General features: G+C 40.9%; 3 protein-coding genes across 4 annotated transcripts; 1 reads left to right on the forward strand and 2 right to left on the reverse strand.

Annotated features, from left to right (window-relative positions):
• Nucleotides 1–678: 678 nt before the first annotated feature.
• Nucleotides 679–7,616, reverse strand: zgc:153867 (uncharacterized protein LOC337226 homolog). 2 transcript variants are annotated; one of them, XM_026368313.1, is made up of 7 exons: nucleotides 5,623–5,729; nucleotides 5,173–5,200; nucleotides 3,306–3,449; nucleotides 3,023–3,196; nucleotides 2,681–2,758; nucleotides 2,327–2,361; nucleotides 679–1,266 (listed from the first exon to the last, which is right to left on the reverse strand). In XM_026368313.1, exons 1-6 carry the CDS (start codon nucleotides 5,623–5,625, stop codon nucleotides 2,333–2,335), a joined length of 456 nt encoding a protein of 151 aa, XP_026224098.1. In that variant the 5' UTR covers nucleotides 5,626–5,729; the 3' UTR covers nucleotides 679–1,266; nucleotides 2,327–2,332. The 2 variants fall into 2 exon arrangements, with proteins under 2 accessions (XP_026224098.1, XP_026224097.1); XM_026368312.1 differs by lacking the exons at nucleotides 2,327–2,361; nucleotides 5,623–5,729 and adding an exon at nucleotides 7,446–7,616.
• An 8,588-nt stretch (nucleotides 7,617–16,204) lies between these two features.
• On the forward strand, nucleotides 16,205–17,275 carry neurod4 (neuronal differentiation 4). The gene has a single exon (XM_026368618.1). The coding sequence runs from the start codon at nucleotides 16,205–16,207 to the stop codon at nucleotides 17,273–17,275; it is 1,071 nt and encodes a 356-aa protein (XP_026224403.1).
• A 6,394-nt stretch (nucleotides 17,276–23,669) lies between these two features.
• On the reverse strand, nucleotides 23,670–25,359 carry birc5b (baculoviral IAP repeat containing 5b). The gene is made up of 4 exons (XM_026369087.1): nucleotides 25,161–25,359; nucleotides 24,402–24,511; nucleotides 23,939–24,056; nucleotides 23,670–23,854 (listed from the first exon to the last, which is right to left on the reverse strand). Exons 1-4 carry the CDS (start codon nucleotides 25,284–25,286, stop codon nucleotides 23,765–23,767), a joined length of 444 nt encoding a protein of 147 aa, XP_026224872.1. The 5' UTR covers nucleotides 25,287–25,359; the 3' UTR covers nucleotides 23,670–23,764.
• Nucleotides 25,360–26,458: the final 1,099 nt, after the last annotated feature.

The following is a 26,458-nucleotide window of genomic DNA, read 5'->3' on the forward strand; positions in this document are numbered from 1 at the left end:
TAGGAGGATTAAAATAATCAATAGCCTTGACTTCCATCGACTACACACATACACACACACACACAGAGTAATTAGTGGACAACCTATTCAGCAGTGGACTATGACACCCTCCTGAACCTTACCCCACACACACACACACACAGGCAAGAATAGGCTCCACACTCCAATAGCTGTGGAGCCTAATGAGGGGAAATAGTTGTGGCTGCATGTGAGGAAAACGAAAAGGTCAGGATGACACCAAACAGCCTTCTATGGCTCATATAGTAGTGCTTTATCACCAAATTATTTTGATGAAAATTTACAGCATGTTCACAAAAAGATTATTTATTTAAATCTGAAGTTCCCATGTTTATTATGAGAAAACCTACATTGTGACAGTCATTTATATTGAATTGAACCACCAAACCAGTATTTGCAATATTTTAAAATCTTCATTTTGCTCACGAAAGCACATTGAGCAAGATATTCCTTTTGAAATATATAAACTATATTTTTTTTAACCATAAAATCCCCCCCTTTTCACACAACAGATTCCAGGAGCAACACTGCCCTCTTGTGTCAATAAAAAGAAAAGAAAAACAAACAAACAGCACCGATATCAATGCACTGTGCAAAATCCATAGTAACAAAACCTGCACGTCATTTTCTGGGAAGAAAAAAAAAAAAAATCACCCAAGATATCTTTTCAGGAAAAGTATTTATTTAAAGGCAGCAACATAACTTGTGGGAAGTCAAAACATGGAAACACATATGAAATGTATTTTTCTACCTCATAATAGTATGGCTTTGACCTTACTGGTTTACCGCAGAGAACATGTTCCTCAGCCAAAGCAAGTTTTAGTCAATGATACAGTATATTCTGTTGCTGACAGTATTATGTATATATCCCTGTATACATTTATATATTAATGTCCCTTCCAATACTGACACACTAGTTTCAATAGTTACAGTGTATCACTATTAAATTTTGTCTTCTCCAGTGCTGCACCTAGGAATGTAGTTGCAAACAATGCAGACAAAGACTGAATGGACTGTGAATGGACTAGGCAGGAATGGCCAGGATCATTTGTGGTCTTTTGTGGGGAATGTAAAGGCACTTCTTAAATTAAACATGGAAAACTAATCCAAGGAAAAGGCTGGGGGAGGGGGGGGGATGCTGTAGAAGCCATCTGCAAAAAGAGGGTAGCATATGACGTATGAAAGAAAACAAAAAAAACAAATGTGATGCTCTTCGTCTTCACCCGCTCATCACCATCCTGACCAGTTCTGTAAAACAGAAATGAAAGAGACACAAATGTAAATTTCTTTATCTAGATCTTAGCAGAGACCTACTCCAGCAACTACAGCATGTGGAACTAGGCCCCACTCCTCATCCAGCCTTGGGCAGGCTGGTTGGGAGATGCTGCATCTGGAGGCAGATCTCCAATGTTCTGCTCACCCAGAAAAAAACAGAAGGGTTGAAATGGGTACTGAGAGAAAGAAGTGAGGTTATCATCTCTATTTCTTATTCAGCCTAAGCATTTGGCTGTATCTATGATCCAAGAATAGCTGGTTAGAGAAGCCACCCTCGCCTTGTGCTTTCCTCTAGCTGAGAAGCAGAGAAAAGGGGAAGATCAAGGGAGCTACAGTCCAGTCAGTACGGCCAGCTAAAAAAAACAATAATAAAAATCAGCTTCCATCAGTACAGAGGAGAAAATAATCAGCATAAAAGCAACTCATTGCAGCTCTCCGGTTAGTAGAAAAAGGGACTGGTCCTCTCTCTCAAAGGTGGTGGCTATACTGAAATGTAAAAATATCTACAAATGACTCATCTAATTCAGTATCTAAGAAAGGAGCAGCACCTATGACACCAACAGCAAGAAAGGCCTATTTTAATAGCACCAATGACATGCAAATGAGACTAGAAGAGCTGCCTTGCGACCACCACACCAATCAGCTTAAATGAGTCGAAAGTGGCCACCAGGCTTTCTCTGAAAGAGACCAGTCTCTTCCCTGTGTGTCCACCATATCCCCTTAGAAACTGAGGGGAGTTCCAGACACATGCAGAGGGGCATGCTGCAGCCAGGGGCCAAGACATAGGGCTGCAGGAGAGAGACAGAACAGCAGGAGGCTACACATGGGTCAAAGCTTCAGGACTAAAGTTGAGAGGGACCACCAGGCTTCCCGACAGTCATAGGTTTGAGCTACTTTGCAACAGTTCCTGTTTGTCAATATGAAAAGCTATGGTTGATTAGTGTTAAGATGGTCTGATGGAAAAGCATTATTTAACAACTAAAGAGCAGGAAAGCCTGGAGGTGCCATCTCACGGTATACCCAATGGCCGTACCAGCCCTCAGCCTGACATGATGTGGCGAACAAATGCTGTGAAGGAAGAACAGTTAACACACTGTCAGCAGCTGACATTTATACAGGTCCTCCAAAAGTAAAATGTGTTACACATATTATATATTAACCAACCACTTCATTATAAACACAATTGACAACCTATGTAGTAGTAAGTGCTTCCAATGACTCCAGGATTTGCTGAAAACTGAACATATGCATTTCCCAAAACTCCATCTACAATGTCCCTTAGATTTGTTCTCTTGGCAATTGCACATCATTACATTTGATACAGTTTTATGGCATCATCACACACAATCATTAGCATGTAACTTGCATTTTTCTGCTTTGTTCTCACCTTCATAATTGATGCATCCATTTGCATCTTCATGGCCTGCCAAGAGTGTCTCCACTTCCTCCTCTGTCATTTTCTCACCTAAGAATGGGGAAAAATGTGATAAAGATTAATTTAGACATTTTTACACAAAAACAAAAATGCTGCAAACAAAAGACGAGCAAAAGTAAAAGACAAATAAAAAACAAAGTTTGTAAAAATGTACTTATGATGCCACCTAAACTCTATTGTCTACGAATTCTGTTGCATTAATGTGCATTGTATTTTCCTGGTGGAAATGAGTGAATCGTGTGTATAAATAATCCTTCTAGATATCTATTCAAGGGTGATGAAAATGTAACTTACCTAGTGTAGTGAGGACATGACGTAGCTCTGCTCCCATTACTGTGCCATTGCCCTCCTTGTCAAAGACACGTAATCCCTCCACAAAATCTTCCATGGAGCCCTGATCTTTGTTCTTAGCGATGGCCTGGAACATGGGCAGGAACTGCTCAAAGTCAAGCATCTTGATGTTCATCTCTGCAAAAAGGCAAGAAAACAGAATAAATGAGACAGGTTGTGGTCTCTGACAAGGACAACCTTCTTCATTATATACACATCACTTAGACTAAATGATTTGATATCTCACCCTCAGCTTTAGGGTTTCCCAGGACTTTGAGCACCTCAGCATTGACAGGGTTTTGTCCTAGGGCCCTCATGACATCCCCACATTGGCTGTAGCTGATCTTTCCATCGCCTGTCCTGTCGAACAGCAGGAATGCCTCCTTAAATTCTGCAGGACACAGAGACACATGACAAAATGAGAGTGTGGACAAGAAATGAAGAGATAAGAAGACATATGGAGGAATGATACAGACATTGGCAAAAAAAAAAACTGAAAAGCCAGGCTGTAAAGAAATTAAGAGCAAGCACACCAGAGAAGGCACAAATTATGACACGTGATAGAGCTCACAAAACAATCTAGTTTTGCCATTGTTAAGTGATCAGACAGGGACCAAAACAACACACTGACAAGCCTGCCTAGCTATCCTATGCCTCTCAAGACGAGATACATTATTACGGTAATAAATGTGTTCATATTCTTACAACACTATTGGAAAACTTGCATTGTTTAGTACAGTTCTGCTAAAAACACACAAAAAAAGTAAAAAATGTTTTGTTATCGTCAACAAATCCCATGCAGAGGCTAAAACCAAGAGTGATTTGTATGTAATTGCTGTACTCAAGTAAACAAGGTTCTGGATTCCTAAATTATCTGAATTGTAGACCACCACTGTTGTCCAAAACTAAAACAAACAAAACACACACCCGTGAGGCACACTGCATCCCTTTGTTTTTCAAAGCCTGTAAAAGCTTCATTTTAACACCCATACCACTTCCAACTCTACGTTAACAACAATACTTTACAGTCCTGCAGGACAGTCAATGAGGCTGTGAGCTACCCAAGCCTTCTAAGGCATTCCCTTGAACAAGTATTGATTATTTATTGTTGTTTAAGTGGAGTTACCCAGACTCAATCAATTGGCATTGATCACAAAGTTAAATAATGCAGCTTTAATCTAACAGGTACCCTAGTTGCACTCAACAGCCAAGCAATAAAGAAGAGCTGGATAACACAACATCTGGGTGTTCTTAAAGTTACATCCAACTAATTCCCCCAGAAAAGCTCAAACACTGTTGTGAAGTTTTTCCTGTTCTGAGGAATGTGCCTCTTTCCTTCTGGCGTGTGAGCACTTTTCCCAACACCATATTTGGTATGGAGGAGTGGAGGAAAGTAGGAGGAGAGTCAGATTAGCTATAGCCTGTTATGTCAACGATGATTAAACAAACCAGCTGTAGGACAAAAACCATCCACCACTGTAGTCAGTACCAAAAAAGGACACGTGTGTGGAGATGAGCTGTTTGGAAGATAACAGGCAAAGTTTAAGGCAAACTAACACAACCATTGATGACTACAGTCTAACAGAACAAGACTTAACAGGGGACAGAAATGCGCTTTGTCTGCGTTTGGTTTTACAGTTAGTGTTAATGCATGATTGACCACATACAAAAAACATTGCAACACACCCTCAAAGCTGGTAAGGATTGTGACTTTACACTATTTTTTTACATGCCAAGCAACTTCAATTGACAACAATTCGTCTTATCCGAAACCAACATGCAGATCACACCCTAAACACTTACAGATAGCCATCAGCCATCATTTAGCACAGTTTTGGGCTGAGGCGGTCCCTTTACACTGACTTACCATTAATCTGATCCAGGTTAAATTCAATCTGAAAAGGACAAGCAGTTGCAAGTGGAAAGTGATGAAACAGTAGGAAAACAGAGGAGGAAAACCTAGCCGACAACTAAGACTACTAAGTTATGCGAGGCGGGCATAGAGCAGGATGATAGTGGAAATACAGGGCAAAGTGTCATCTGATCCCAGCAAGAATGAAAACATGCAAAACAAACGCGCTTTAGAAGATGTCAAAGACAAACTCAAAACTCACCAGCGATTTGATCTTCCGAGAAGTCAGACTGTTCAAAGAGAAATTAGACTGCATGAAAATGGTTCCTTATGTTGCCGAAAGCTAGCTCAAGGTAACTGCAAAGGTTTTTTAAGCATGATTTTAAATAGGTAAGGTTTACCTAACAAGATACTTCTGTATCACATTCGGCAATGATTTATGTACACAGAGGCATTTTGGCGACACTAATGAAGGTAACATCATCGCGCGATTGTTAATTTTATCTAGTACTAACGCTAGCTAACGTTAGCTTCTCAAAAGTTGCACTTCCGCTAGTGGCTAGCGAGCCATTTTAGATATCCAAACGCAACTTAACATCTTTAGAAAGCCAAAGCACTTTCTTTTTTAAAAAATATATATATATATACTAAAAGCTAACTACACGAGGACGTTGCTAATGCAAGTTAAGTCGAGCGAAACGAAAAAACCTACCATGGTTGTGCTTGCTGAGGTGTGTCCAAGCTGTTGGCAAACCCAAGAATGTGACGGCACCGAGGAGCGGCCAGGGGGAGAATCCTCCAACAGCCCTGCGTCATGACGTCGAGGACGTACGACGCCGCTGCAGGAGCGCAGACAGCCACGCTCCATATATAGAAACAAAGCTGTGGGTTTGCTGAGCGCCTCTTCAGGATGTGTCACACACGCCCTGCACCTCCTTTAACTAGTCATTTTTATAGGTTAATTATGATATGTTCATGGAGTCGATAACTTAAAGGTCACATCTGAATTTATAATTGAATTCAATCCGTGCACACTAAAGTGACAAAAAAATCCTCTGCAGTCTGCTTGAAATATGTGCAGAAAGTCATGGTACTACTGGGCCTTAAATCCGCTCCTATACACTGTTGTGCAGCTTTAGGTTTCCCCCGTATAATCTCAGAGGCAGTAGTGTTTTGATTTACGTTTGTGCTGATAGTCACAAACGTCCCACTTGGTTTGTTTCTTTCTTCTTCCACCTTCACTCACTTCCTTTCATGTGTAGCAACCCATGAGGACTGTTGTTTGTGCCTGTTTGAATTACAGGTGAATTTGCTACTTCACAAACTGAAAATCGAATTAAAAACTATTTTAAAAATTCATTTTGAATTCATTTTTAATGTGTGTGTTCTGTTCACCTTTGCAAAAACATGGTTGAGCTTGTTTTTAACCTTGCATCACCAATGGACTTATTGTTACGGCATGTTTGTTTTGATCAAAGCACCTTTGTTAGGATGTTTTTAAGATTATTGGTCCCTCTCTGTTGTGTGTGTGACCTTACTTGGGAAAATGAATGCATGGTTGCAGTGAATGACATCGCTCCATTTTGCATTAAGAACATTTGTGTCTGGTCGTTCAGGAATGGTTTACTTTAGGCCAGTAAGACCATGGACTGATTCCATGTCTATTAACAGCTTGGCTGAAGTGCTGTCTTTTCCCAGCAGGAATTCTGGCCTCCTGTCATGTCTGTGATCCCGCTGTGAGTAGAAGTGGGTGTCTAACATGACCCACATATCCTTACAGGCTAAATGGGGCAGTCTTGCACCATAAAATCATGCAGCACACACAGTGTTACAGGCGCATGGGAATGGAAGCAAGCTAAAGCACCAACAAATCTAGAGCAAATGAGTGCAAACTCTGATGTGGGCATTCACAGTTTTAGATATTGAGTTTCTCCAATAAATCTTTATATGAAAATGGTTTGCTTAATGTACTATATCTGCCTGTGACACTGTAGTAGTTTGGAATAATTTTTTACTTTCTAGAGTTGTAAATATGCCTAAATTCCTCTAGATACTGACATTTTATATTTACTGAAATTCAATATCTTGTCATTCAAAGGAGTATAGAAATAGAACAAAAAGGTTTACATGTATTCCCTGTGTCTGCACAGGTTTTCTCTGGGTACTATGACTTCCTCCCACAGAAATCCAATTAGGTTTGATTAATTAGTCACCGTAAATTGTCAATAGGTGTGAATGGTCGTCTATCTCTACATGTCTGCCCTTTGATAGACTGCTAATTATCCAGGGTGTACCTTGCCTCTCACCCAATCACTGTTTCGTTTGTTCAGCTTCAAAATCACATAAAGCTAGCTGTGATGTTTTTGCAGCACCAAATGGTATTTGTCAGCAGTTCAACAAATAACTATTGTTTATCTCTCACTGAGCTCTAATACATATGTGCAAGATCCATTAGACATAAAATTAAATCGAACGTTTCCAGTAGTTGAATGCCCCACATTAGGTTTGTCACAAATATTATATTACCTCACTCACCTCCAAAGTAGTTGGGTCAAATGGTGAATCTGAGGGACGCAGCATCCTAGGCTTCTGCTCTGGTTTTGGAGTTGCAGGAGCCGCAGGTAGGCAGGGGTAAGGGGGACCCAGTCTAGGTTGGGTCACTGGTGAAGGTGTCTTCTTAATGGAGGATTCTCGTTTAGGTGCCATATGTAGTGTCCTGATGAGACAGGGTGATTCGGATCTCTGCACCAGCTGCCTGTGAAGCTGCTGAGAGGTGATATGAAGCTCTGAAGTAAAGTATGTCAGTTGTGCATAGCCTGTGGAGGGTGGGATGAGGAGAGAGCAAGTTGATGATGCTGATGGTGCTCAGGGACTGGCAGGTGGATGATACAGAGATGGATGTATGGAATAGCATGTGAGTGAATTTGTGAAGCAAAGCGTAGGAGGAGTCAAGATGAAAGCTAGAGTGTAGAACAGAGAGGATGCAGAAATAGAAAGAATCAGCCTCAGCTGTTTGGCTCCAGGCATATGCTTTTATTTGGGTCACAAATTAGTGGGTGGAGGAGTGAAACAGCAATGATCAGGTTTCTGTGTTAAGGTTAGCACATATTTGTTAGCCTGGCACTTGTTATATTCTCTTATCTTTGTGAAAAGATGTTGTAAAAGGTGTCATAATGAATACTGTGACTTATTAGTGACCCATAATGTGGCTAATAATAGGTGGTTCTGGTTTGGCTGATGGTATAAATACATGTTCTATTTTCCCTTCTCCCCAGATACCCTCATCTCCTGTTTTCTGCAGAATTCCTGACATTGATGCTACATGGCCAGAAATGGAAGAATGAAGCACTGATGTGTGAAATATTATATTTGTATTTATTATATGTGTATATATTAGTCTGTGAAGGTAGGGAATGGTCAATGATACCAATTTTTCATGAATGTCTGTGCGTATAACAGATTCTTGACACGATACATGCTGTTTTAAGATTGCTATGTGGCATGCAGCAAGTGGCTGTAGCAAATGAATGTACCTATTTTTAATTGTTTTGAGCAAAGTTAAAGATTTCTTTGGGAAACCTGTACTCAAGTTTCTATTTTCAAGTCCCCTGCCACAGTATTGTGTTAGTGTCTTACATTATAATAGCAAAGTTTTCATTTGATGCTTTTATGTTATTTTGCGGCTACTCCTCATATACCTTTACTTTTTTTTTTTGCATTAAATGTCCTGGCACTTAGTGGTGTTTTACTATTGTGTAGTACTGTATACACTCATACTGTAGCTCCACATGTGGTCAAACAATTGTAGAACCAAAAGTAGAAAGTAGTCTGGAACAGAACCACTAGATGTCACTATTGAACAACAGAAAACGCGCTCTGTGTCTTAAACTGAGTAGAATGAATTTATTCCCAAGTGGGTTTGAAATAGTCAACTTCTGACACAACACAGAGGACATTAAAAATAATAACAATGATACAACAACAACATTATTATTATTATTATTATTATTGTATTATTATTATTATTATTATTATTATTATTATTATTACTAATAATACTAACAACAACAACAACAATAATAATAACAACAACAACAACAACAACAATAATAATAATAATAATAATAATATACCTCAACTAATGCATCAATGCACAAACCATTCTTTAAGAACATTTGAGTGATAAAGAGTTAAATGTTTGAATGTTACGTCACTGCACAGGTCGGAACACTGATTTACAACTTCTGGCGTCACTCTGTCCTCTCCTCCAATAATCAATGTTCCCACTCGTCAGCGGATTTTGGGCACAATCCATCGCGCGTTCAATGGACCTTGAAATCACCGTTTATGTGGCTCCAGCGTCAAAACAATAGCGACATAAGACCCTTGCTGCGAGACCAACGGCACTTCTGACGCGTTTTAATGGCAGATCGAACATGCAAAATAGAAAGGAACAGAAAAGACCTCCAAACAAATGAGACTCAGACCTAACAGATGAGCACAAATAACAAGACTAGAACTTGGTACAAATAGTGGCACAGAGAAATTTTCTTATTGTATTAAAAATAAATGCAAATAGATTCTGTCAGCCTGCTGCTTATTCACTAGCCAGCTGATTACTGATGAGTCGGCCGAGCAGACAGCTCAGTGTCAAACTGTTTAAGAAGATTAGCAGTGCCTCACGTTTTCCTCATCTTTTACAACAATAATCCACTGAAAAGGCTAATAATACCAATAACATCCTATATCTGCCTTCAGATAAATGATCTATACTACTTGCTGTAATTAGGAACCCAAAATATTACTATGACAGTCAAGTGCTTTCATAATTCACAGCAGCTGAAATTAATTTTCAAACATTATTAGCCACTTAATTGAAAAAATCCCTCTCTTCATTTTGTGCGCAGTGTTTTGAAAGCAAATTCAATTATTCCAACTTAAAGGAAATGTTTCAACAGAGCCTCTGAGGTGCCCCAACTGACTAATGAAATTATGGCAGTTCACCCACCCACTGTCATTCAGAGTCCCCCCTGCTACTGCAAATCTCCAAACCACCTGATTTATTTTTAATGATATTACACCCCTCAGTCGGCTGTGTCATGGTAATAATCGTGGCTGCTCCAGCTGCCTCTAGATCACATTAGCCAGGCTTAATATTGACAGTGCCGAGCCACTAAACAATGAGGCTACGGAGATAGGGAGCTTAGAGGATGCCTAGCCAATGGGCATACTGCAGGAGGTAGAGGAGGTGCAGGCCAGGATGCTCTCGTTCCCTATGCCCTGGAGGACTGGCACCATCATTAGACAGCTTCTTCTATAGTCCTGTGGAGCTTTAAACCCACCAATACCCCATCCAGACCCCACCCAGACATAAAAACATACTGACAGGGGACCATGAAACTAGTGGCAACTTGATTCGCTGCTTTTCTTTTACCCTGCATGAAGAGACCTGCCAGGACAACAGCTCAGCAGCTGCATCGTGACAGTCTTTAGCTGAGGCTCAGAAACTGCTGCTTTACAGGCCCCACCTTGTGAAAGCTGCCATCAGCTGAAAAAAATAGAATAAAAATTTGATTCTTCTCTAAAGAGAAAAACTAACAAATGCCCAATTACAAAAGAATGTGAAAAAATACATATGAATAATGAAATGAATCAAATAAATCGTATTTTGCACAACTCAATATAAGAATAATCTTTTGCAATCCCATTTGATTAGAAAAGTGCTTTCATCCGTTAGACTAATTTATGTTGCAGGCTTGTCTAGTTGCTGTATTTGCATAATGGTCACACTGGGAATCAGACTAGGCCACTTGTGGGACACTTGCACCTGATCACAGAGACACTGTGGCTCTTTGCCAATCACACCTCCACAGTTGATTCTCCCAATTAAAAATCACCTGTATTTGTCTTTGTATTTGTCAGGTTGTTCAACATCAGTTAGATGTCCTTGTACTCTGAGGTTTTATCTTGTGTCCCAAATTGTTGTTTGGATCGTAGGGGATTTTGTATGGGGGCCCACAGATTACTGCCGTTGATTAGTAGTTGGGTGTAATCCTTTCAGTCCCTCTCTCTCCAAAACACCCCTGGGATATGCCCGTCTCCCTGAGGACCAGCAGCATGGCAGATGGATCCTCCTCCCCCTCTTCTACCCCCTCTAACAGCACACCCAAAAACACTGATGATGTCCTGGGACGGAGGTTGTAAAGTATCCTGAATATGAAACCACAGCCACCTTTGTTTAATGGCTTCTCTCCCCACTTAGTGAGAATTGCCCTAAGGCCTGATTCCCATTCTGTAGCTACATTTCTGCCTGATTGGAATGTATTCCAAATGCATTAGCCCAAAGGAAGAGGAACAAGCGGCGCACAATCTGCTCATATTGCCCTGGATGAAGAGCTGCTAGATCTTATCAAAACTCACTTTGTGATCCAGGAGATTCTTAGTTGTTGACATCATAGTTTTTATGGACATGACAACCCATTTTCCCAAATTGTATGTGCTCGTCTGAAGTCACAACAAGGATTATATTCCCATACAAGCAGATAACGATATCTGCCCACCTGTCTGTGGCACATTTTCACACATGTATTGTTTTTTTCAGTCTACAGGTATCTTGTGTGTTCATGCGTATACAGTGTCTAATGAATTTCGACTGAGCTTCAGATGGCACAGTGTGAAAACTCTGTGTCCACATGTTGGACTATAAGACCAGTGTAATGCCGTTCAGTTCTTACTGGTCCGCTCTGGAATTAGGAACAGAATCACTTACATGAATCACTTACAAATTTTTTTGACAGTGTAAAAACTTTAGTATCTATATATTATTCTGTTTGTTGTAGATTGTTTTTTGACTGGGGAAAAAATAATAAATTAACTGTGAGCTTACATATATACTGTAAACTCCATGTATCTTATGATTTAGACATGAACAAAAACATGTTTATCATCTTCTGCCTTATGTAAAATATATTCTTAACAAATGTCTTCTTTACCATGAAAAAAAGTATTGATTGAGATATTTTACTGAAGTTAGAAGGCCATGATTGACAAATGTGGGTCTGTGTCAGACCACCGATGCTCCCTGACGTGCAGTAGAGTCAGTAGGCCTGTCAGTTTCTCCCTCAGGAAAGTCTGCTATTTAGCCATATTCAGCCTCAATGAGCAGCAAGTAGAGAGGACCGAGCCCTGGGACTTCTTAACGTGCACACACACATACACACAGTTAGATGAAGTGTATTTGCATGAAGCATTGGAAATCTGGCTGGAAATCTCAAACGTGCCACATTCGAAACTTGATCATGTCTACAAATATGTTGACAATATCAAAGTATATGTTTAGTTTGGTAACAATATAATTTCATCTCCTTAGCCTCACCACCCGGTGCCACATCACCCCCACCCCTTAGCACGCCAGCTCCCCTCACAAATCCAAGTCTCTCCATCTTTTATGATCAGTACAAGGGGCTCAGCTTTCAGAAGCGGACCAGGGAGCATGTGTGTTGAGCTTTAATTCCTATTGTATTCGTGCAGTCTTGGTGTGTGAGTGTGTCTGTGTTTTAGCGAGAGAGGGAGAGGGAGATAGAGATGAAGAAAAAGACAGGAACAAGGACCCATCTGTCAGCGCAGTGCACGAATCCCTCCCATTCCACTTTGAGTCCCAGGGGACAAGAGCGAGAGTCAACTCACTTGTGGCAGTGGTTTTGTTAGAAAGGGGGTTACCCCCCATTATTAGCAACAACACTACTTCAATAGCTAATGTAAGACTTTTAGTATTTTTGAACACATCTTCAAACTTGTTTTTGACGGCTCAAACCTATCACAGTCTTAACTATAAACACTGAAAACAAAACTTTAATTACAATTATTTTCTTCTGAATATACACTTGAAACATCTTAGCAACAAATAAAGTCATTAATAGACTAAATAACTTCTTATTACTTATTAACTAAAGAAATGTCATGATACATAATCAGCAAAAGTTGGTTTAGATCAGATGTGTTCGTGATGACCTCTTCCAGAAGGCTGGTTATCTATGTTACTGCTTAAATGGGAGCAGGACAATTCCCTTTCCGTTAGTCAGTCAGTCATTTGGGAAACCGATGGGGATTGTGGGAGACTGAGAGGTTCTAATTCCCCATGTAGGCTGCAGGTGTGGTGGAGGCCATGCTTATACTCATGGGACAGAAGGGTAGGAGTGCACGTACCTGGGGAGTTTTGGGCACATCACATTAGTCTAGTGTTGTTGCTGTACACATACACTATCAGGTTTACATGGAGCAACCCACAGACAAAGAACACGGCTCCTCACGTGCCTTTATGGCCAATGCACTGACCAGGAGTGATTAGGGTCGTTAGCGAGCTGGATAAAATGCTGTTTCAGCACGAGACATCATCCTGGGCAAGCGAGTGACGCGTAAGCATCCCAGCAACAGATGCCCCCACCCCCAGCGCTTCCTATATCCAGCCATCTGTCAGGTTCTGTCCAATAAATCGTTGGATAAGTGCCTGTTTTATCTCGATGTTGCCGATTAGCCACGTGACCAAATCTTCTAAAATGCAAATATATCCCAGATTCAGAAACACGGAGAGTCAACAGTGCAGTTGCCAAAGTTCAATCTCTCTCAGTCTCGGGCACAGCTGTGCGCAATTGCGCGCACAATGGGATCGATGCGGGGGCACGTGCGACTCGCGAGTCCCCAGTTGTCAATGGCCAGCGATGACAATGGCCCCCCACTGCGTTGGTGGCTCGCCACGCACGAAGAGTGGCGCGCGTTTATTGTGCCATGGCATTTGTAGTCAAAACTGGGCAAGATGCTCAGTTTTGGGATATGATTTGTAGATAAACAGCAAACGCTTCAAGGCTCTCCACAGGTTCTGTTGAGCTGAGAAGTCAAGTGGTCCTTATCTCTGCTGATGGGCTGATGAACATCCACCATTCACAAAACAGACAAATACAAAACAACAGCAAATAAACTAACCAATAGAAAAATCAGAACCTACAACAATTACAATAAACCTAAGTCTGGTACTTTTGTGAATATAAAGTTGGATTAAATGTGTAGGTTTTAAGTCTACCAGCATCTCTGTAATCAATTCAATAATCAGATAATCAGATTGGGGCGGAATATGACGCTAAAAGTGGAAGAAAACAACTGAACGACTGGTCGAACAACGCACACACCTGCTCTCTGCACACCAAGCTGTCAAAATCGCTTAAATAAGCGCACATGGAAGAGCGTCTCTTTGCTCAGCGAAGACCAGGCCAACATTGTGTTTAATTAAGTGGAAAATTCCTAATCCAACCGACTAATGAAGAGATAGACAATCGATTAAGATAGTTAACACGCGGCATTAAAACAGAATAGGACTAGAATATTGTTCTGGTTTGTCCCATATTTCCAAATATGAAGCCTTACAATGAAGTTTTAAGTGTTATTATGCAACACGCAGGTATTGTGTATTGTAAAAAAAGAACCTTAACGGAGATATTACACAGATATATTTGACCCCCGTAAGATTCTGTCTTGAAAGTAAATAGGAAAATATTCTATGCTGGTTTATGGAGTTACCACTTTAAAAAATAAATACAGACATGAGAGAGACGGTCACAGCACACTGACCTCCAAGTATTGATGTAATATGTGACTAAACTTCATCCCACGTCGCATTTTATCATGTTTAACTTTTAAATATGAACAAATACGGCAGATCACAGGGGAGGATTAAGAAATAAGTAATGCTGTCACACTGATGGTTCTGAAATACTTTTGAGTCAGTAGAAGTGAAGCAAGTTGGCATTTGTGGGTTGGCTAAGAAAATGAAGAAAATCATGTTATTTGACAAAGTGTTCATAAGTTATTTTATAATAATAATAATAATAATAATAATAATAATAATAATAATAAGAATAATGAATACTTTATTCATTTCTGAAAGTCATATTTAGGATGTGTTTTCCAACTTGAGCGCATTTGCTCCACTAACCCTTCAGACTATTACCCAGTCCGCGTTTCTGGACCCCTTGATTTACAAATAAAGAATTGGCTCCCCGTGAATGAAGGCGCGCGCTCTCTCCCAGCCCATTCTACACTTCACATGGGTGAAGCTTCTGGCCACGAGCCCGCCACGCGCGTTTGGATGAATTGAGGGTGGGTGGGACGCAAGAGGGAGGGGCTTCCTCGGGTAAAGGCAAAAAATCAGCCTCATCGTGCCATTTGGAGCTGAAAGTTTGATGCGCACTCATGGCTGTCTGGGGAAACTGAAGAGTTCTGGACACTGGCAGAGGCGTGAAGAGAGAAACGCAGCGACTCTGGACTTATTCACCTGCTGGTCTTTTAAAATTATCCCGTCTTTTTTGTTCTTTTACGCAGAGCGGCCGCTGAATCCAAACTGGTGAGTTGAACTGATTACATTTAACTGATTCTAAAAACTGCAAGAACCGTAAAATACCAATAATAAAAAAAAAAACTTAACACAGATAAAGACAATCTCTTTGAGCAGATTTCTAAAACATATAGTTTCTGGAGTAAAAGTAGTATTTGCAGAGTTCCTGCGATTATGCTCAATAATACAGTTCATAGCCCAGATACATTAGATTAAAGTTCTGAATTCACAAATAACATTAATCTGTCCCACTTTTACGCATGAGTGCACAATAATTAACTGGGACAGTTTTATTTTTTTTCAAAACAGTAGCCTCTGTCTGTTGATGCTGCTGTTCACCGAATATATTCAACTTTAAATTCTTAGAAGATTTACACTATATGCATTTATTTTTCGAAATGAAATGAAAGAAATTCACTTTCTCTAACATTATAAATAGTGCGTCGTCGGCTTGTCTACATGTCTGTTGATTTGTATTTCGCCTGTTTAATCTTTGAGCCTCATATACTGAGTAAATCCTGTGGTGTCCCAGATTGACAGCGTCTCTGAAACCACTACATCATAACAGCAGGAGACCGTTCAGCCACCTCATTCTAAAATCAGCAGTCTATTCCTTAATGTTACAGAATTATACATTTTTATTAATGGCATGGTTTCTTTTAAATATTTGGTGTGTTGAATGTGCCACCACTTTTTAAATGACACGATTGAACTGTCCACACTGCAGTGCTGAAATGTGCTCACTGTGTATTTCACAATATTTCAGCCGCTACTTTTAATTCATGCACCTACAAACAAAATTGTACGTTAACAATTTACATTTAATAGGAACATTAAACATATTAAACACTGGAAACAGTATTGACTGTTGTTTTTTTTTTCTTTTTGTGCTGTGTTTGTTCAGATCAAAATGATGACCAAACCATTTGGGAAAAGTGGTGATGTGAGTGAGCTGGTGAACTCCCTGGGGTGGCTGGAGGAGGATGGCAGCTCACAGGATGGAGAGGAAAGCCCAGAAATGAGGGGGCGCCATGGCATGACTGTAGGGGGACGGATCCGGATCTGCACAGAGCTGGGGAGTGAGGATATGGAAGAGGAAGAGGAAGAGGATGAGGAGGAGGAGATTGGACCAAATGGAGAAAAGGGTCCCAAAAGGAGAGGTCCAAAGAAGAAGAAGATGACCAAAGCCAGACAGGAGAGGTTTCGTGCTCGGCGAGTTAAGGCTAATGCCAGAGAACGTTCTCGTATGCATGGGCTGAACGATGCCTTGGATAATCTGCGTAGAGTGATGCCCTGTTACTCCAAGACACAGAAGCTGTCAAAGATTGAGACTTTGCGACTGGCCCGCAACTACATATGGGCTCTGTCAGAGGTGCTTGAGAGTGGCCAGTCTCCCGAGAGCCATGGCTTTGTGGAGATGCTCTGTAAAGGTCTTTCTCAGCCCACCAGTAACCTTGTTGCTGGCTGCCTGCAGTTGGGACCCAGTCCGATGATGCTCAACAAGCTGGAAGACAAGTGTGGCCCGGGGGTGGGTGGTGTGGGGGGTCAGACCGGCCATCCCCTCAGCTACCCATCCCCAGGCCTTCCCAGCCCCCCCTATGGCTCCCTGGAGGCATCCCACCTCCTCCACATGAAGGGTTTCAAGGGGCCAGTGTATGACAACCCCTCCCCTAACGAGTGCAGCAGTGGCACCCCACCGTACGACGGGCCCCTCACTCCCCCACTCAGCATCAGTGGCAACTTTGCCCTGAAGCAGGAGGCCTCACCGCATGAATCAGAGAGGAACTACACACCCCACTCTGGCCACCATGCCCACTACCTCTCGTCGCACCATTACCCCACTTCCACGACGAGCGGCCTACCAGGGGGTCCTCAGGGCCACCCACTCTTTCAGGCTTCACGCTATGAGCTGCCCCTGGATGTAGCCTTTGACTCCTTCACTCCCTCTCACCTGATCACCTCTCAGATGGGCACTATATGAAGCATACCTGCTCGAAAACTGTCTCCTGAATAAACTGCTGTAAAAACAATGGCTGAGGTAAAAACTGTATAGAGAAAACTGTTTTGCATTTATGTTGTCTAATACTCTGGGAGAGCACTGAATGCTCAGAGAGAGAGAGACTTAACACCTCAACTGAATCTACCTGATACATGCACCCATAACTTTTATGATTTTATTTATTCTTTTTTGTTACGATTACATGATGATATTTGCATTATAATTAATTTTGAGTAAGGTGTCCCATTGGTTGTTACAGAGTGGAACTTCAGATTAGTTAAATAAAAAAAATAAAAAAACGGTTTACAGTCTTAACACAGATACAGGGTTTGAACAAACACATGAAAAATGTAATGTTTGCTTTTCAAAAGAAAATAATCAAAAAGTCATCCATCCTCAATCACGCACTGACAACTGCAGCGATCCCTCTGGCCATAAGGAAAGCAATGCATTTATTTATATTTGTATTTAATATTTATTTTGATAATGTCTTGTCCTTTTTATATTCTTCTCAGCACATTTTTTTGTTCCACCGTCTTCTTGGTTTGTTGTCAAACACTGGCAGCTGTACTGTATTTAAATTATTTATTTGATGTCTTTCAGGTACATGTTCATTTGGTGTCACAATTTTTGTCATACTGTACTGTTGTAAATATTTTGCTGTTTCGCACTTAATTGAATAAATATTCTTATATTATATGCTATTTCCATAGTAAACATGTTTGATATGTGCTTTCTTTCTCTTATGCTGGTCCCCTTGTACTTAGATAGAACTCTTTTTTTGGTTATTGCACACTCTTAGCACAACAAAATATTGCAGTTCATACCTCTCACTATAACTGAGAGTGTACATACACAAGGCTCCAATACATGTATATGTCATGTAAATATTAATAATATTAAAAAAAAGTTAACACAGTTGCACCTGTTCTTTTAAATTCACATATAATACAGCAGTAATCGTGTGCTTTCCAATTACTTTTAATAGTTGATATACCATAAATACTGAGACATATTAGAAGCGTTTCTCAGTATAAATGGCATACCATTAATGTGTCTAATGGAATGACAATTTATATATTCGGGACTCTACTTCATTATACAAGCTATGCAAAAGTTGTAAAAAAAAAACAGTGAATATCTGCAAGACTAAGTTGTCCATGCAGGCGACGGAAATCTGTTGCAAAGAGTGTGAATGTGTGTGTGTGTGTGTGTCAGTGTGTGTGTGTATGATGTCATTCAGAGGCTTGCTCCGGGGTTTCTATCAGGTCAGGCGGGAGGCTGTTGTAGACCCTGGGAAAACAGCTCTGGGGAACAGGTGAATGTGTCACAGAGGCTTTTCTGAATCTCCATCGTTCTCATTCTCTTCTTCCACATGTCCCATTTTCCCATATAGCTCATGCCAAAACACTGTGGGGCAAGAACTCATTTTCAAAGAATGAATCCACCTTAACTTTAAAAGAGAAAAGCACCTGGTTTCTGTTTAGAGAATATCAATATGGATAAGGATATATATTAATTAGTTTAATATCTATATTATTTTTAAAATGACCTTAATACATGTTCACAAAGTCTTTGGCACAGAAGTAATAACATATATAATATTTTGATGTCTATTTTCAAATCATCAAACTGCTGAGTTTCCTAAAACATTAATATCACTGAACTAAGGACAAAAGTGTCCGTTTTGACTTTTATGATCGTGTTGAATGACATGATGGCTCTTGAAAATAAACAAAGAAAGGGGTGGTATGGTGCAAAGATGGAGTGGTGAGAGCAAGAGCTGGTGTGTACAAGTGTGTTTGTCATTGTGGTCCTTGAGGCACTTGTAAAGAGGAGAAGGTGCCTAGGAGGCTGTTGACCAAGAGGACTTCCCCCCTCTTCAGCTACCTCTACAAAGGTTTGTCTTTTCCAGTCCTGGCAATGGTGTAGAGAGGCTGGAGGAGAAAAATGAAATGATTGTTTTACGGGGCGCCACTGGTCTATTGTGAATGCAGCCTGTTCTTTCTCTTGACCTGTGACCTGTATTGTTGTGGGGTTTCTCGTTTGGGGAGGGCAGACAGCTGGGGGAACTGCGGGGGGCTGACGGACAGCTGGGCCAATTTGGGGAGAGAGAGGAAGAAGAGAGTAAAAGCATGAGAGAGAGAGAGAGATGAGAGAGGGAAAGGGAAAGGGGAATCAGTGTGTTGTAGGAAAAAAGGAGAAGAGGAAAGAGAAAGAAAGGGCAGATGAGGTGACCGAGGTCTTTGCTCCTCATTTACAAGTTTATCCTCTCTGCTCTTGTGTCAGCCTTGGCATAGAATTGACACATAGCTTTACACGCAGACAGACATTTGGCCTGTGAGAAAATACTGGCAGAGTTGGCTGGCGCACACTCTCTTTGTCTCTTTGCTGTTTTGTTACAGCAAAAATGGTGGTGGTAGTGTGTGCGTGGGGGGGGGGGGGGGGGGGCAGGGTATGTGGATTATCCTACTGAGTCCAAATACATGAGTGGGTGGATATGGAAATAATCCACGTAAATTAACTTTAGATACAAGATTACAAAACAGAGAGATGCAGGACAGTCTCAGGAGATTAGAGGCATGGTGGTGGAGAGGTGCGTTGTTACATAGAACAATTTAGGAAGTTATAGGAAATTCCTTTCTAGGTCTTATGAGTGTTTTAAGATTTTATATAACTTTTTCACTTAGCAGCTGTAAACAAACAATAACAACTGTCTCCTTAAAGTGACGAAATACTAAGTGTGCTAGATAACTAGTGAAACTACAACACAAGCAGCAAATGTAAACCGAGTATATCAAGTGGCTCTTATCTATGACAAGGGCATGAGGGTCTCTTAATGGGAATTGAACACATGCTTTGCAATGCAGTCTTGGCAGAGGCTGCAGGCTGCAGAGCACGACCTGTAGCTCTGTCCCCTGGGAGAGTGAGGTCATGTCAGATATCAGTCCGCAAAGAATTCATGCAGCTGAACTCCTCTTGGATCCCAAACCTTTGCGTTCTTTGTGGTTTTAACTTTTTTTATACATTATGCATGAAAAAAACAAAACAAAAACAAAACTTATTTCAACATAATGGTACATTTTGAAGTTATGTCCTTTTAGCTGTGGAAGCTGGCATCATGGACAAAAACTGAGAAAAAACAAACTAACTCTGTGATAACAGGGTTTTTGAAGTGCGATATGAAGCTCATTCTCTCTCCCTCTCAGTTTTGTGCATTTATATTTCAGTTTCTGAGTGCAGAAGCACACTTAATCTACTGGCCAAACAAGAGTGGCTCCTGCTAAAATGAAAAGGTCCTGATCCATAGGCTCTAGATGGAGGGATAAAGCATTGTGATTAAGATTGTATTAATGGGGCCATAGGAGGCTGGAAGGCTTTAATCAGTGTCTGTGCGCCGGTAATCCCTCTGCCTTTAAGCTGGGGAGAACACAGTGATCCCCCCCCCCTCCTCATGGACCATAGCGCATGCACACATGTACACACACACAGAGATGCGCACACACACTCTATGGGGAGCACAGTGATGTGAGTGCCCAGGTTGAGAGGTGGAGCACCCTGAAATGGAGACAGCCTAGAGTTAGAGGAGCAGCTGGTAGCAGAAAGACCAAGGACATGTAAGAGGACAGAGATGTAGGCAAAGAAAGAGGCAAACAATGAAAGATGGCAGGACTGGCATCAAGACATGATGTAGGAGTTGGAGAAAGGAGAATTAAAATGATGAGTATTGATTTGGGCAACATGGTGGAATAAAAGTAGATCAAACTTTTCTCTAGACTCTCATTTATAAACTTAACCTAAATAAAATTATTTCCAACAAGTAATACCACATGTTAGAAGATGTGTCTTTAGGCAAATGTGTCTTTTAACAAAGCCGTTACTGCCTTCACTGTAAAAATATCTTATATTATTGTTGTAGTTGTGTTGATATGGCCCGAAAAATAATAAAGAAACTGACATTAAATAACATGCATGCATGTTCTACTATGACAAGTGAAAAAGGAAAACAACGTACATGTGATGGGAGGAAACAGGGCAGCTTGCAGACTCATTACCTATGGGAGTGGGTGTAAAAGGTGACATTGTGTGCATTAGGATAAGGGGTGGGCCTTCTCCTCCCAGAGTTCTCAGAGTATTAGGGTGTAGGAGTTAAAGAGCTTCTAATGGGATCTGGATGCTGTTGTGTTTACCCTGGCCCCCCTCTGCACGCCCACTGCATTGTGGAAGTTGCTGGGCTTTGGGACATCACAATGAGCTGAGTATAGGGACAGATGGAGGTCCTTTTGGAAGAAGGCATAAAAAACAGGCAAGGTAGGAGGGCTGCAGTGTCTGAGAGAGCAAGCAGCCAGCATGCTCTATTGCCAGAGATGTGGGAGAACATTAGAGGTGGAGGAGGGAGAAGAAAAACTGAAAAAGGATTTGAGTTTCGTCCTAATTACGATGCAAAGAAGAGTGTAACTCAGAGTATCCTTTGCTCTGGTAATCTATAAATTCATTATGATCTAAACAGATTCAGATGGCTCAAGTTCAGTGTCAGCTGGCATGTATACATGCGAACCTTTCTAATAATGCTTTATGTCCTGCTGTGTATATTCTCACAAGTTCAAAGTGGAACAAGTCAACAAGGCTAAAAAGAACTACAATGTAAACAATGTAATATTCAAATCCCAAGTTATGTGATAAGATGCTTTTCATTTAGCCTTTGTTTATTCATGGTTAAACCAGGTCAGACAAGAGGGTAAATGTTGATAAAAAATTAGGCCAATGCAGAGTGTGTGGCGCATCAGGGGCAAGGGTACGGTGATAGATGCTGATGAGGTGAGAGGAGAATCATTGGAGGAGGGTAGAGGGAGGTACAGGAGCAGGAGCAACAGATGGGGCCTGATGGAGAGTTCAGGTTGTAAACTTTCTGTTGGTAACATCTGTCCGTTTGTCCATCTGCTACATTCATTGTTTATAGTTTGTTTAGCAAAAACTCATTAATTAGAAAACTGCAGTAGAGGCCGCTGGTACAAGCGCTTTGTCACAGTATATATTCATTAATTGGGAAAGAATGAGTAGTGCTGCAGTGCATGTCTATTAGAGTAATGACCTATTACAAAGACATTTTGTCCTTATATTTAAAAAAAAAAGGAAAAGAAAAATAATGATGGTGTAGGGGAAAGTGGCCAAACCCCCACCTCAGTTATGATCAACAGTTTTGCTCCATTCCCACGGTTAAGCCTGTCTAACACATCTGTTCCTCTAAAGGACAGAAGCTGGATCATGGAATTCTCTTTATTTAGATCACACATTGTGGATTGACATGGGGTGTGGGTACAAGCCCTGATTATAGTTACATTAGCAATTACTGTACACACCCTTCTCATGACCTGTTTACAAATGCAAAAACCATGCCTTTTTTTTCTGATTGAATATCAAAATTAAAATCTCATCAGTCCCATGTACCCAGAATGAATAATTTGCCCTGACAGGAAGTTAATACTTGAGTGTTTCCCAACAACATTGATTCAGTAACATTTTTAAAGAAAGTCCTAAAAACGGAGACATAATAGTTTTTATTCGAAATGTTAGATCACCTATGGGTATTTTACTTTTGTCTAAAAATATTCTCTCTTCAATTTGATGTGCAGCGAGCGGATAAAAGAGAATTAAGCAGCTGATCTAGGCTCAGTGGCCAGAGTGTTACATTGGACATTAATCCAGAACCGGTGGATGGTTGGAGAAGGGATAGCATCTTTTAATCCTGTGCTTCATCCAGCCAAGCCTCCCATCAAACACAGGGGGAGACTCACACAAAGAGCCAACCATGTTTCAAGTAAATGAAAATCTCAAGACTTCACAACAACTTTGGTTATTGTTAAACCTTTGTTCTTGAAATGCTCAATAAGAACGGTGAAGCGTTTTATTGTGACTGAGCTAAGAGTGTTTTTACTGCATGTGTACATTTTTTCCACAGTTTCCATTGTCAACTGCAGCATCCTTCAGCATTTCTTAAATCTCAGACCTCCTCAGCGGACTGAGACCTCTCAGTGCACGCTGTCCCCCTATATGTAACAGATGTTACTAGGGCAACAGTTGGTATTGAAAGGGAGGGGCTTCAGACCATCTGTCCAGGGTCAAGGTTTGAAAAGGGGTGGTAGGGATGGTGGCACGTTCTGGAAAATGGAAAGTATTTAGTTGAAAAGAGGGAATATAGCACACATTGTAATCCTGCTCAATGTGTGCTTTCATTTCAGAATTTCTTTGTGAAGGTTTTCAGTGTGAGACTGGAAACTCCACAAAGTCTGTCTGTGACACGGGAAAGCTGCACCTTTAACGCAAATGCTCCATCTTGTGGTTAAAAACAATATTACAAACAAAGTGTAATATCCTCACCTTTATTGACATTTTAAATTGTCATTACATTCAGGAAATAGGCTCGATACACCCACAGGTGCAGTATGACATATAAAATCAGGCACTTTGATGTCAAATGGAGTCCAACCGAGACTTAAGGCTCTCTAGCGTATGGTCTATATCGTCCCTCAAATAAGCCATCTTCTTATGACAAATCTTTCTCTGAAAAAAAAAAAAAAAAAAAAAATCATTTATTAAACAAATTGTTTCTTCATACGTACATATACAGAGGTAGAAAAGACTTACAAGGTAGACCTTCAGCCTGTCCTTTTCCATGTGATAGAATTCAGCCACAGTTAACTCAGTGAAGTCTTTCTTCATGGTTAAGAATCCACAGTTGGGGGAGCGTTTAACATGTTCAGACCTGAGAACCAGAGAAAATATAAGAACATTTGTCTATGACACAGTAAGTGAATGTGGCACGCTAAGAGTAATGTTATGTCATCCTTTAATAATTCAACTAAATCATTAGTAAGGAAGTAAAACATGCAATTGAATAACTATTTGTGTTTGTTTAGTAGTTTTTAACTTTTGTTTATGGTGATGTACATCAAAATGTGTCCCTTAATAGCTATTGGTAACATTCAGTCAAAATGAATTTACATATAGCTGGCGTATACTGGCATCATGTTGTTCAGTAACTCAGAGCATAGAAAAAGGGCAGCATTAAGACAAAAGGCCTGAGGTAAAAATTGACAAGATTTCTCACCATGGATCGTCATCTGGCTCCCAGCCCTCAAGCTCGATCAGACAGAAGAAACAGCAGGCAACATCAGGCTCATTCTCACTGGGGCAGTGGACAAACCCTGCCTTGGCCATCTGCAAAGACGCCCAGCAACTCAAGTATTTTTCTTACATACTACTTAAATCCAAGCACTAAATTAAAACTTTTATGAGCTGATAATTCAATGTCGAATGATGAGTTCAAAACAAAAGGCCAGAGCTGCAGAAAATAAGTGTAAGTGAGAATACACCAGAAGCTTTGGCTCTTGGTGCCTCGTCAAGTGAGGTGTCAGCAGCCCATCTATCACGATAAGACCAGTGGGCAAAGGGAAGGATCTGTGCACTGGACACCTGATGCAATGAAACTGAATCTGGCACCTGCTTAACTGCAAATCAGAAGCTGTCACAGCCCTAGATCAAAGGTTGCCGTCTAAGATTGTTGTTTTTAACCTCAATTATTTGCATAAGCCATAGAAATGGATGGTGTAGGTCAGTGGGTTGGAGGGCAAGTACAGCTGGAAAACAAGCAGGGCAGGGAGGCAGTTTGAGGACCGGGTTCAGAAACCGATGCAGGATCATGTAAATTAGGCTAGTAGATAAAAAACGCATGTTCTAAAGTCAGTAACCATACAAATCACCCTCTGGATTAAAAACACTTCGCCACTACACTGTCAAAATGAACTAGAAAGCAATAATATTTTAAAAAACATTTTCCAAATCAAGATTTCACAGGATGCTTCCTTACCTTTCCAGGTGTGCAGTTACATTCCTCTCTAAAGGGCCAGTCTGCAAAACTTTGTTCACGTAACTCATGACTGTACATTTTGTCATAAAAGTAAAACCTGGTTGTCAGTACATCAATGCTGGCCATTACTTCAGCAATCCAACGTGTTGTCTCATCCACACTGTCAGCGTTAATGTGAACATGTGTGGTTCAGACACTTCCACAGGTGCCTCGGATTTGGCTGATTAAACTCTGTTGGGTTCAAGTTGGGTAGAGCTGTGAAGCGAGGTCACCTGACTTCATCTATAAGAAAAAATACAATCAGTCTGTTGCATACACATGAACTGTATGTACACTTGATCATTTACACTACAGTTCAGTATGTCTTTTAGTGACCTGTGAAGCCAATAGTCCATTTCAATGATTTGTTTATTTCACTAGTGTGTATATTACTGTGAGAGACAGGGACAGTTCTGTCTGTCTTCAGTGTGTCTCTGTAACACTACCCCCCCCAGGCCCCTGGGTGCTGAAATGTGCTTACAACTGTAAACTGCTGTCCTTTTCCCCTTCTAACCTTATCCTCCTGCAGAGTGCCAGATGAAGAGCTGTGTGGTGTGCCTGCTTGTAAAGCTGAGAGTGTGTGATTGTTCTGTACTGTGTGTGTTTCACACACTGATTGTTGACAGCCCTTTAAGAGGTGATGCTGTCTAAGGGCTTATTGAGCAGTGGGTCTGGAGTGAATCGGACATCTACTCTACATCTGATGACATGTTACAGGGCTCCAACTAACTTGCAGGGTGGCTGCTTACTGCAGACACGGCAGAATAACATCTGCTTCTGAATTTCTGCAGGTGCGTGTTACTGTTGTCACTCAGTATTTTTCCATATACACTCAATTTTTGCTGTATTTCTTTTAGCAGTGGAACTCATTCGCTGTCATTTTTTGTTCTTTGTCAGTTGAAATTTGCTCTCTAGTGTGTTGCAGAAAGGTTGCAATTGAATGAAAGGTCCCCTAACAATGTTACTTTCCCTCATAACAGCCATGTGCTGTACCACAAAGTATCTTTCCATAGGTTGATTTGTTTCTTCCTTTCCTCTGTGTACTGTATCTTACTTTTACACCTCATGCCTTCATTGACATTTGACTCTCTTTCCTCCCCTCCTAGCCTTCCTGCTACAGCCTGCAGCTCTCTTCTCTTTCTTTTCTCCAGCACAACTGCCCTCACTTATTTAGATCTGCCACGATTAGGTGCTGGAATCTCATGCTCCTGCTTTGTTTTCGCACAGGGCTGAGATAGAAGGAGGGAGGGGAAAGGACA

Source organism: Anabas testudineus, chromosome 7, assembly GCF_900324465.2.
Source record: "Anabas testudineus chromosome 7, fAnaTes1.2, whole genome shotgun sequence".
In the NCBI taxonomy this organism is placed as follows: Eukaryota; Metazoa; Chordata; class Actinopteri; order Anabantiformes; family Anabantidae; genus Anabas; species Anabas testudineus.

Coding starts and splice junctions, on each gene's coding strand:
- birc5b (XM_026369087.1), bottom strand. CDS start 25,286: ATGGCCAGCATTGATGTACTGACAACCAGGTTTTACTTTTATGACAAA. Junction 24,057..24,401: donor GAGCCAGATGACGATCCATG/GTGAGAAATCTT, acceptor TCTGGTTCTCAG/GTCTGAACATGTTAAACGCT. Junction 23,855..23,938: donor ACAGGCTGAAGGTCTACCTT/GTAAGTCTTTTC, acceptor TTTTTTTTTCAG/AGAAAGATTTGTCATAAGAA.
- neurod4 (XM_026368618.1), top strand. CDS start 16,205: ATGATGACCAAACCATTTGGGAAAAGTGGTGATGTGAGTGAGCTGGTG.
- zgc:153867 (XM_026368312.1), bottom strand. CDS start 7,616: ATGGCACCTAAACGAGAATCCTCCATTAAGAAGACACCTTCACCAGTG. Junction 5,201..7,445: donor TTGACCCAACTACTTTGGAG/GTGAGTGAGGTA, acceptor CTCTTTGAACAG/TCTGACTTCTCGGAAGATCA. Junction 2,759..3,022: donor TCATGTCCTCACTACACTAG/GTAAGTTACATT, acceptor CCCCATTCTTAG/GTGAGAAAATGACAGAGGAG.